Source organism: Symphalangus syndactylus, chromosome 18 (genome assembly GCF_028878055.3).
Source record: "Symphalangus syndactylus isolate Jambi chromosome 18, NHGRI_mSymSyn1-v2.1_pri, whole genome shotgun sequence".
NCBI classification, from domain to species: domain Eukaryota; kingdom Metazoa; phylum Chordata; class Mammalia; order Primates; family Hylobatidae; genus Symphalangus; species Symphalangus syndactylus.
In genome coordinates, this window is record NC_072440.2 from 67,002,151 (window position 1) to 67,014,281 (window position 12,131).

At 45.3% G+C, this 12,131-nt stretch overlaps 1 protein-coding gene across 44 annotated transcripts in view; it reads right to left on the reverse strand.

Annotated features, from left to right (window-relative positions):
* The window catches only part of SFI1 (SFI1 centrin binding protein), a 132,192-nt gene that overhangs the window by 63,733 nt on the left and 56,328 nt on the right, over positions 1-12,131 (reverse strand). For all 44 annotated transcript variants that reach the window (XR_010117152.1, XR_010117150.1, XR_010117153.1 and 41 more), the window contains one exon: positions 3,397-3,507. Coding sequence is in view for 40 of the 44 variants with exons in the window: in XM_055251589.2 (XP_055107564.2) it covers positions 3,397-3,507 (111 nt within the window). In the remaining 4 variants the exon portion in view is untranslated. The remainder of the gene's footprint in view (positions 1-3,396; positions 3,508-12,131) is intronic.

The window sequence follows — 12,131 nt, forward strand, 5'->3', positions numbered from 1 at the left end:
GGCGTGAACCCAGGAGGCAGAGCTTGCAGTGAGCCGAGATTGCGCCACTGCACTCCAGCCTGGGCGACAGAGCAAGACTCCGTCTCAAAAAAAAAAAAAAAAAAAAAAACATCACTTCTCGTTTGCACTACAACATGCTCATTGACACCTTTTCCTTCTTCGTGATACATACACTATACATCTTAAGACCTTCATCTCTTCATATTTTCCTAGTTTTAAATATTTTATTAACATTCATTTAAAAAAGAATTTTTTTTTTTTTCAGACAGAGTCTCACTCTGTTGTCCAGACTGGAGTGCAGTGACATGATCTTGGCCCACTGCAACCTCCGACTCCTGGGTTCAAGCAATTCTTCTGCCTCAGCCTCCCGAGTGGCTGGGATTACAGGCACATGCCACCATGCCCAGCTAATTTTTTTTTTTTTTTGGAGACGGAGTCTTGCTTTGTTGCCCAGGCTGAGGTACAGTGGTGCGATCTCGACTCACTGCAGTCTCCGCCTCCTGGGTTCAATGAATTTTCCTGTCTCAACCTCCCGAGTAGCTGGGACTACAGGCACATGTCGCCATGCCGGGCTAATTTTTTTTTTTTGTATTTTAGTTGAGATGGGGTTTCAGTGGGTTGTCCAGGCTGGAGTTTTTGTATTTTTTTTTTTTTTTAATAGAGACAAGGTTTCACCAATGTTGGCCAGGCTGGTCTCGAACTCCTAACCTCAAGTGATCCACCTGCCTCATCCTCCCAAAGTACTGGGATTATAGGAGTGAGCCACCACACTCGGCCTTCCCCATATAGTCACTACTGCAATTCCTAGGCCTTGATTTCATATTCTATCTGCTTATTAAAATAACTCAGTGAGTCTATGAAATATCCATAAACCAGAACTCTTGCTCCAAAGAACCTAGATAAATGACTACAATAAGGGTGAATACCATTTTAAATATACAATCTATAACAAATGACATTCAGGTTTTTATTTTTTATTTTTTTTTTTATTATTATTTTTTTTATTTTATTTTATTTTTTTTTTTTGAGACGGAGTCTTGCCCTGTCGCCCAGGCTGGAGTGCAGTGGCGCGATCTCGGCTCACTGCAAGCTCCGCCCGCTGGGTTCACGCCATTCTCCTGCCTCAGCCTCCCGAGTAGCTGGGAATACAGGCGCCCGCCACTACGCCCGGCTAATTTTTTGTATATTTAGTAGAGACAGGGTTTCACCGTGTTAGCCAGGATGGTCTCGATCTCCTGACCTCGTGATCCACCCACCTCGGCCTCCCAAAGTGCTGGGATTACAGGCGTGAGCCACCGCGCCCGGCCGACATTCAGGTTTTTAAAAAAAAGGTCTGAAAATGTGTATTTGATATAATAATTCTCAACTGTTACTTTCCCCTTCACTTATCCCTGGGAATGTGAATGTCAAGGGTGAAGAAGTTTTTCCTTTCTTTCCTTCTTTTGTGTGTCTGTGTGTCACAGGATCTAGCTCTGTTGCCCAGGCTGGAGTGAGTGGCACAATCTCGGCTCACTGCAATCTCTGCCTCCTGGGCTCAAGCAATCCTCCTGCCTCAGCCTCCCAAGTAGTTGAGACTACAGGCGCACACCACTACACCCTGCTGGTATTCTGTACTTTTTGGTAGAGATGGGGTTACATCATGTTGCTAAGGCTGGTATCAAACTCTTGCACTTAAGCGATCCACCTGCCTCAGCATTCCGAAGTGCCGTGATTACAGGCATGAGTCACTGTGCCTGGCCTCAATTTTCTTAATATTCTATTTTGGGCATATATTTTCCCCCATAATCAATGTAAATTAAAACGATTTATTAATTTTTTTTTTGAGATGGAGTCTTGCTCCACTGTTGCCCAGGCTGAAGTGTAGTGGCGCCATCTTGGCTCACTGCAAGCTCCGCCTCCTGGGTTCACGCCATTCTCCTGCCTCAGCCTCCTGAGTAGCTGGGAATACAGGTGCCTGCCACCACGCCCAGCTAATTTTGTTTTTTGTGTTTTTTAGTAGAGACAGGGTTTCACCATGTTAGCCAGGATGGTCTTGATCTCCTGACCTCGTGATCCACCCACCTCGGCCTCCCAAAGTGCTGGGATTACAGGAGTGAGCCACCGTGCCCGGCCACAATTCATTATTTTTAAAACAGGGCTGGGTGTGGTGGTTCATGCCTGTAATCCCAGCACTTTGGGAGGCCAAGGTGGGAGGATCACCTGAGGTCAGGAGATTGAGACCAGACTGACCAACATGGAGAAACCTCATCTCTACTAAAAATACAAAATTAGCTGGGCGTGGTGGCACATGCCTGTAATCCCAGCTACTAGGGAGGCTGAGGCAGGAGAATCACTTGAACCCAGGGGGCGGAGGTTGCAGAGAGCCAAGATGGCGCCACTGCACTCCAGCCTGGGCAACAAGAGTGAAATTCCATCTCCAAAAAAAAAAAAAAAACAAGCCAGGCGCGGTGGCTCATGCCTGTAATCCCAGCACTTCAGGAGGCCAAGGGAGGCGGATTACCTGAAGTCAGGAGTTCCAGACCAGCCCAGCCAACATGATGTAACCCTGTCTCTACTAAAAGTACAAAAATTAGCCGGGCGTGATGGCACATGCCTGTAATCCCAATTACTCGGGAGACTGAGGCAGTAGAATCGCTTGAACCTAGGAGGCGGAGGTTGCAGTGAGCCAAGATCGTGCCACTGCACTCCAGCTTGGGCAACAGAGTGAGACTCTGTCTCAAAACAAAAGAAAACATGGCTGGGTGCGGTGGCTCAAGCCTGTAATCCCAGCACTTTGGGAGGCCAAGGCGGGCGGATCACGAGGTCAGGAGATCGAGACCATCCTGGCTAACACGGTGAAACCCCGTCTCTACTAAAAATACAAAAAATTAGCCGGGCGCGGTGGCGGGCGCCTGTAGTCCCAGCTACTCAGAGAGGCTGAGGCAGGAGAATGGCGTGAACCCGGGAGGCGGAGCTTGCAGTGAGCCGAGATTGTGCCACTGCACTCCAGCCTGGGCGACAGAGGGAGACTCCGTCTCAAAAAAAAAAAAAACAAAAACAAAAAAAAACAAAAGAAAACAAACAAACAAAAAACCCAGAATACTTTCAGAATGAGAAATTATATAGAAATGAAAATCGGTAGGAAAATCCCATTCAAAGTATTAGCATAACCAACAAATAATGGTTACCTGAATTAGAGGTGTGGGAGGTGTGTGTGTGTGTCTGTGTGCATGTGCCCAGCATGTGCATGCATGCTTGGGTTTAATCTGGAACTCTGATCTTGCTAACTCTAAAAAGGATTTGAAGAAAAACCAAAAGTGACCCAAAGTTTGCTTCTTTTGACCATAAACATGCCAACAAATAATCATTTGATAATGTGCATCAGTAAAACTGAAGGAGTATAACATGAAACCTGACCTGTAGTGACAGTCAGCTCGAACACAGAGTTTCCACTCGTGATGGAAAACCCACCACTCTTCTTTCCATTCTTCGAAGACCTTCCGGAGTAATCGCTGCTCATGGTAAAATCTAGGGCAAAAAAAAAAAAATCATATATATATGATGATGTTGGAGCTAACATCCCTTCCCAAATCACATATTCTTGCCGTCTCATGACAAAGTACAGCCAGGCGCAGTGGCTCACACCTGTAATCCCAGCACTTTGGGAGGCTGAGGCGGGTGGATCACAAGGTCAGGAGATCGAGACCATCCTGGCTAACATGGTGAAACCCCCGTCTCTACCGGAAAAAAAAAAAAAAAAAAGTAAACACCGGTCGGGCACAGTGCCTCACGCCTGTAATCCCAGTACTTTGGGAGGCCAAGGCGGGTGGATCACAAGGTCAAGAGATCGAGACCATCCTGGCCAACATGGTAAAACCACATCTCTACTAAAAATGCAAAAATTACCTGGGCATGGTGGCACGCGCCTATAGTCCCCGCTACTGAGGAGGCTGAGGCAGGAGAATTGCTTGAACCCGGGAGGCAGAGGTTGCAGTGAGCCGAAACTGCACCACTGCACTACAGCCTGGTGACAGAGCAAGACTCCATCTCAAAGAAAAAAAAGAAAAAGTAAACACCAAGATAGATTAAAAATAGAGGCCAGGCATGGTGGCTCATGCCTGTAATCCCAACACTTTCAGAGGTCAAGGTGGGAGGACTGCTTGAGGCCAGGAGTTCAAGACCAACCTGGGCAACATAGCAAGACTCCATCTAGGGCTGATGTGGTGGCTTATGCCTGTAATGCCAGCACTTTGGGAGGCTGAGATAGTTGGACTGCTGGAGTTCAGGACCAGGCTGGGTGACATGGTGAAACCCAATCTCTACAAAAAATAAAAAATTAGCCAGGCATAGTGGGGACATGCTGTTGTAGTCCCAGCTACCTGGGAGGCTGAGGTGGGAAGATTGCTTGAGCCCAGGAGGCAGAGGTTCCAGTGAACTGCAATTGCGCCACTGCACTCCAGCCTGGGCGAAAGAGTAAGAGCCTGTCTCATATACATTAAAAAAAAAAAAAAAAAAAAAAAAAAAGCTGGACACGGTGGCTCACACCTGCAATCCCAGCACTTTGGGAGGCCAAGGCAGGCGGATCACAAGGTCAGGAGTTCGAAACCAGCCTGGCCAGCATAGTAAAACCCCATCTCTACTAAAAATACAAAAATTAGCCGGGCATGGTGGTGCACGCCTGTAGTCCCAGCTACTCGGGACACTGAGACAGGAGAATCACTTGAACCTGGGAGGCAGAGGTTGTGGTGAGCCGAGATCGAGCCACTGCACTCCAACATGGGCAACAAAGTGAGACTTCATCTCAAAATAAAATAAAATAAAAGACTCCATCTCTACCCAAAAAATAAAAATAAAAAAATGTGTGACGATGTCTTACTATATTACCCAAGCTGTTCTCAAACTCTTGGGCTCAAGCGATCCTCTCACCTGAGCCTCCCAAAGTGCTGGGATTACAGACATGAGCCATTGTACCCAGCTCTACAAATTTTTTTTTTTTTCTTTTTTTTGAGACGGAGTTTTGCTCTTGTTGCCCATGTTGGAGAGCAATGGTGTGATCTCAGTTCATTGCAACCTCTGCCTCCCGGCTTCAAGCGATTTCCCTGCCTCAGCCTCCTGAGTAGCGGGATTACAGGCATGTGCCACCATGCCCAGCTAATTTTGTATTTTTAATAGAGGTGGGGTTTCTCCATGTTGGTCAGGCTGGTCTCAAACTCCTGACCTCAGGTGATCTGCCTGCCTCGGCCTCCCAAAGTGCTGGGATTATAGGCCTGAATCACCACATCCAGCCCCCGCTAAATTTTTTTAGTTAGCCAAGTATGGAGGCACGCACCTGTGGTCCCAGCTATTCCAGAGGCTTAGGTGGGAGGATTGCTTGAGCCCCAGAGGTCAAGGCTGTAGTGAGCTGTGAATGTGCCACTGCACTCTGGTCTGGGCAACAGAGCAAGACCCTATCTCTTAAACAATCAAAAAAACGTAAAAAGAGGGAAAATAGATATATTTGGCTTTTTCGGGTCAGAATCTCAGAGCTACTTAAACTAAAAATGAGGTTAAAACATTTCTAATATTGATTTTACCGATTAAAGATGTTAAAGTAAAACAAAAATCTGACTTTTTTTGGAGACGGGGTCTCGCTCTGTTGCCCAGGCTGGAATGCGGTGGTACAGTCATGGCTCACTGCAGCCTTAACATCCTAGGCTCAAGTGATCCTTCCACCTCAGCCTCCCAAATAGCTGTGACTACAGACATGCTCCACTACTATGCCTGGCTAATTTTCTATTTTTTGTAGAGGCAGGGTTTCACTATGTTACCCTAGCTAGTCTTGAACTCCTGAGCTCAGGTGATCCTCCTCCATTGGTCTCCCAAAATCTGACTTTTCAAATACCATGAAGTGAATTGAAAATTATTATTTTTAATTTTTTTCATTCACCAGAATGAAAAATATTTTAATTACTAAAAAGTAGTAATGTCTTATTTACAAACATAGGAAATTAAACTTATAAAATAAGTAAATGCCTAATAATATTCCTAGTACTTAACAGGAACATAGGATATTAATTTAGCTGAAATCTGAAGAGGGGAGTTATAACAGCAGCAAAAAGATGAGTAAGAGAAATTAGTCAGGGAAAAGGTAATAAGGAACACAGAAGAACAGTGACGGATGGTGTTGATTTAAAAAAATTTTTTTTTGAGACAGTCTTGCTCTATCACCCAAGCTGGAGTGCAGTGGCATGATCTCTGCTCACTGTAATCTCCACCTCATGCATTCAAGTTATTCTCGTGCCTCAGTCTCTCGAGTAGCTGTGACTCGAGGCACACGCCACCCAAACGAGCTAATTTTTTGTATTTCGGTAGAGATGGGTTTTCGCCATGTTGCCCAGGCTGGTCTCGCACTCCTGAGCTCAGACAATCTGCCCACCTTGGCCTCCCAAAGTGCTGGGATTATAAGCATGAGCCACCACACTGGCCTGTCAATCACTTTAAATTTCTTTTCATGGTTCTGCAGGTTACTAACATGTCGCTCCTCCTAACCCACTCATAGTTTAGTTTTTTTTTTCTTTTTTTTTTTTTTTTTTTTTGAGATGGAGTCTCGCTCTGTCGCCCAGGCTGGAGTGCAGTGGCGCAATCTTGGCTCACTGCAAGCTCCGCCTCCCAGTTTCAAAGGATTCTCCTGCCTCAGCCTCCAGAGTAGCTGGGACTACAGGCACGTGCCACCATGCCCAGCTAATTTTTGTACTTTTAGTAAAGATGGGGTTTTGCCATGATGGCCAGGCTGGTCTCGAACTCCTGAGCTCGGGTGGTCCACTGGCCTCAGCCTCCCAAAGTGCTGGGATTACAGGCGTGAGCCACCACGCTCAATTCCAATCACGGTTTTTAAAAACTAGCTTACAAAGACATACGTAAGGTAATTCACCTCACTGTTGCTTATAATAATAATAAGAGAAGAGTGAAACACCACAAATACCCATCAAAAGAGGACAGGTTAATACAATTCAATCAATGCCATGCACTCATTTTCTATGAATGAAGCAGAGCTAAGGGTACTGAAGGGACAGATGCCTCAGAAGGTGATTAGGTGAAAAAATAAAGTCACTGCATGGTATGTATAATATGGTATCTTTTTAAAAAAATTAGGTCACGCCTGTAATCCCAGCACTTTGGGAGGCCGAGGCGGGCGGATCATGAGGTCAGGAGATTGAGACCATCCTGGCTAACATGGTGAAACCCCATCTCTATTAAAAATACAAAAAATTAGCCATGCGTGGTGGCGGGCACCTGTAGTCCCAGCTACTCGGGAAGCTGAGGCAGGAGAATGGCATGAATCCGGGAGGCAGAGCTTGCAGTGAGCTGAGATGCGCCACTGCACTCCAGCCTGGGTGACAGAGCAAGACTCCATCTCAAAAAAAAAAAAAAGAAAAAAAAATTAAGTCAGGCACAGTGGCTCACACGTGTAATCCCAGCACTTTGGGAGGCCAAGGCGGGCAGATCCCTTGAGGTCAGGAGTTTGAGACCAGCCTGGCCAACGTGGCGAAACCCCGTCTCTACCAAAAATACAAAAATTAGCTGGGCGTGGTGGTGCATGCCTGTAGTCTCAGCTACTTGGGAGGCTGAGGCACAAGAATTGCTTGAACCCAGGAGGTGGAGGTTGGAGTGAGCTGAGATCAGGCCACTGCACTCCAGCCTGGGTGACAGAGTGAGACTCTGTCTCAAAGAATGAATAAATAAATAATAGTATTTATATGTATTTTTTTGAGACAGAGTTTCCCTCTTGTTGCCCAGTCTAGAGTGCAATGGCACGATCTCAGTTCACTGCAACCTCCACCTCCTGGGTTCAAGCGGTTCTTCCTAAGCCTCCCATGTAGCTGGGATTACAGACATACACCACCATGCCCAGCTAATTTTTGTATTTTTAGTAGAGACGGGGTTTCACCATGTTGGCCAGGCTGGGCTTGAACTCCTGACCTCAGGTGATCCGCCCGCCTCGGCCTCCCAAAGTGCTGGGATTACAGGCATGTGCCACCATGCCCGGCCTATTTTTATGTATTTATAGCACCCATATGTTGGAATACATCAAATATATATACACACACACACACATACATACACATTTGTGTACATATAAACAAGCATGTGTGTATGCATACATAAATGATTATATCATACATATTAAAAGCCTGAAAAGACTCCAGAATATCAAACTAATGCCAGTGGTTCTCTCTCGGGGGGTGTGGGGGTAGATTATAGGAGACTGGCTCCTAAACTGTACATTTCTTTTTTTTTTTTTTTTTTAAGAGACGGAGTCTTGCTCTGTCACCCAGGCTGGAGTGCAGTGGCGTGATCTCGGCTCACTGCAAGCTCCGCCTCCCGCGTTCACACCATTCTCCTGCCTCAGCCTCTGGAGTAGCTGGGACTACAGGTGCCTGTCACCACGCCCAGCTAATTTTTGTATTTTTAGTAGAGATGGGGTTTCACCATGTTAGCCAGGATGGTGTTGATCTCCTGACCTCGTGATCCGCCCATGTCGGCCTCCTAAAGTGCTGGGATTACAGGTGTGAGCCACCACGCCCGGCCTAAACTGTACATTTCTATAATATTTGAAAGATTGTTGAACAGACTTATTCACAATTTTTTTTTTTTTTTTGAGATGGAGTCTTGCTCTGTCACCTAGGCTGGAGTGCAGTGGCGCCACCTCAGCTCAATGCAACCTCTGCCTCCTGAGTAACTGGGATTACAGGCACACCTGGCTAATTTTTGTATTTTTAGTACAAACGGGGTTTCATTATGTTAGCCAGGCTGGTCTCGAACTCTTGACCTTGTGATCCGCCTGCCTCGGCCTCCCAAAGTGCTGGGATTACAGGCGCGAGCAACCGCGGCCTGCCTACAATTCTAAAAAACTATAATAAAAAGGAACCATTTGCACATGGTAAAATGAACATATCCATTTACCTCCTTCCATTCCCCACGCTGCATTAAATAACAGCAAATGTATTCAAAAAGGTGTAAGCCTATAAAGACCAAGAGAACAGGAGAAAGGGTGACAGACAAGAGCTGTCAACAAATTTTAGTCAATTTTAGGCAAGAGAGTGGCAGATGAATCACCAGATAAAGGAGAGAACTAAGTGTCTTGTTGTGGGGGCAGAAGGGAGACAAGAAGCACCCAGCTGGTGGCACAGGCCCCAGAAAGGGGTGGAAATGAGAAGCATCAGGAGGCGAGGAGCTATGGATTGAGATGAAAACACAAGATCGTTTGCAAGCCTATGTGTCAGAAGTGGGTCGGCCCCTGGATCCCATTATTCACTCAAGCAGAGACTCAGGTATATCTCTGGAGAGGTGAGCCAGAGGAGAACTGGACTCCAGAATACTAGGCAAAGCTTGGGAGATGGTCCTAGACCAAAAGTCTACATACTGAACAATGACACCCACCATCCCTTTCCCTGCTTGCAGCCAAGCTTATAATTAACACCTTCGGCTGGACGCAGTGTCATGTCTGTAATCCCAGCACTTTGGGAGGCCAAGGTGGGTGGATCATTTGAGGGCAGTCCGAGACCAGCCTGGCCAACAGGAGACCCCCATCTCTACTAAAAATACAAAAATTAGCCAGGCCTGGTGGTGCATGCCTATGGTCTCAGCTACTTGGGAGGCTGAAGCAGGCAACTCACATGAACTCGAGAGGTGGAGGTTGCAGTGAGCCGAGATCATGCCACTGCACTCCAGCCTGAGTAACAGAGTAAGACTCTGTTAAAAAAAAAAAAAAAAAAAAAATTGTAGGTCAGGCGCAGTGGCTCACGCCTGTAATCCCCACACTTTGGGAGGTCGAGGTGGGTGGATCACAAGGTCAAAAGTTCGATACCAGCCTGGCCAAGAGGGTGAAACCCCGTCTCTATTAATAACACAAAAATCAGCCAGACATGGTGGTGGGCACCTGTAATCCCAGCTACTCAGGAGGCTGAGGCAGAAGAATTGCTTGAACCTGGGAGGTGGTGGTTGCAGTGAGTCAACTGCACCACTGCACTCCAGCCTGGGTGACAGAGCAAGACTCCATCTCAAAAATAAAATAAAATAAAATAAAATAAAATAAAATAAAATAAAATAAAATAAAAAATAAAATTAAATTAAAATAAAATTAAATTAAAATAAAATAAAATTAAAATAAAATAAAATAAAATAAAAATAAATAAATAACAAATAAAAAAATTAAAAAATTACCACCTTCATCTCAATCCCACCCCATGCCAGAAGGAGTTGGAGGGTATCTCTTTTGTCTGGGGAAAACTGATCAACCTAAGGGGAAAGGCCTTCAGAGATGCACACAGCTAGATTCCCTGGTGAAATCTGCCCCAAAAACCTACAGTGAAGCCTTCAAGTTATAAGTCCTCATGCTTACATATAAAAGCTTCTGGCTGGGTGTGGTGGCTCACATCTGTAATCCCAGCACTTTGGGAAGCCAAGGTAAGGCAGATCACCTGAAGTCAGGAGTTTGAGACCAGCCTGACCAGCGTGGTGAAACCCCATCTCTACTAAAAATTCAGAAAGTAGCCAGGCGTGGTAGTGCACACCTGTAATCCCAGCTACTCTGGAGGCTGAGGCAGGAGAATCACTTTAACCCAGGAGACAGAGGTTGCAGTGAGCTGAGATTATGCCATGCACTCTAGCCTAGACAACAGAGTGAGACCCTGTCTCAAAAAAAAAAAAAAAAGGCTTCTAAAATTAGCTTTTTAGGGCCCTGCTCTTAAATATAAACAGACAATAAAGAATCTCTTGACATTTGAGGAAAGGCTCCAACATGACAGTGACCAAAAATACAAAGAAAAAAGGATCTTAGAAGAAACACAGTGTAAGCAGATAAAAATCTTAAACCACATTATCCTCAAAAAATGTTGAGCCTCCAGGATACTATTAAAAAGAAAGGAAACATGCAGAGAACAAAAGAAGCTTTTGGAAATTAAAAAGGGAACATGCAGAGAACAAAAACAAGCTCTTGGAAATTAAAAATATGACAGCAGAAATGAAAAACAAAATCAATAGGTGACACAAAAAGTTGGTTGGTCTTGTAGGCCACAGTAAGGACTCTGGGCTTTTACTTTCAGCAGGAAGCCACTGGAAGTTTGACAGAACGATGTGACTTGATTTACTCAGACTACCTACTGAGAAGATACTGACTAGGGGCAAGACAGGAAGCAGGAGACCAATGAGGAGCCACTGGAGTCACTCGGGGGAGAGATGCTGATGGCTTGGACCGGGTGGTAGCTACTGGAGGTCTGAAAAGTGGCTGGATTCTGAATGCATTTTGAAGGTTGAAGCAACATGATTTTGGCATTTGGCATTTTAAATTGGGGTGTGAAAGAACAAGAGGTGTGAAGGATGACTTCACCGTTTCTGACCTGAGCACTTGGAAGGATGGAGTTTCCACTAACTGAGAGGGGGAAGATGACGATTTCAGTTTCGGATATACTATTGTGTGACACCCAGTGGAGTTATCACATATGTAAAAGTCCAGAGTTTCAAGGCAGAGGTCTTGGCTGGGCATACTCGTCTGAGAATCACTGTGAGATTTAATGAGATTTCGGTTGTGAGGCAGCTAGAGAAGCAGTGCAAAGACTAGGTGTTGGGATATTTAGATGAGGAAGAATCAACAAAGGAGAGTTAGAAGGGGCAGTCAAACAGGTAGGAGAAAAAACACAAGAGGATGGTAACTAGAACCTGGGAGAAGAAAGGGATTCTAGAAGAAGGAAATGATGGACTCTCTAATGCTACCTGGTAGGTCAAGTTAAAGAAAGTTTAGGAATTCATCATTGATTTTAGCAAATTTAGTGACTTTAACAAAAACAGGAGAAATTCATCATTTGAAACACAGTAGAGGCTGCAGCAGTCAGGGACATTTCTGAAGTGAGGATCTTTGATGCCTAGGTGCTACCCAAGCCATATATGAAGCTACCTTAATATGTGAGTTGTGCCATTCACAGCAAAGTAGTTAGAAATCAATCTCCTGAAGACCGCTAGAACTGAATACCCACACCCTAATTTCTACCTGCAGGCGTTGCCCCATGACTCCCACTAAAACTCATTAAGAAGCTGTGTCCTTAAGGACTGAAGAAAAATTATTCTCTAGAGAAAAATAAAATGGAAATTGTACTTAAAAAAAAAAAAAAAAAGGT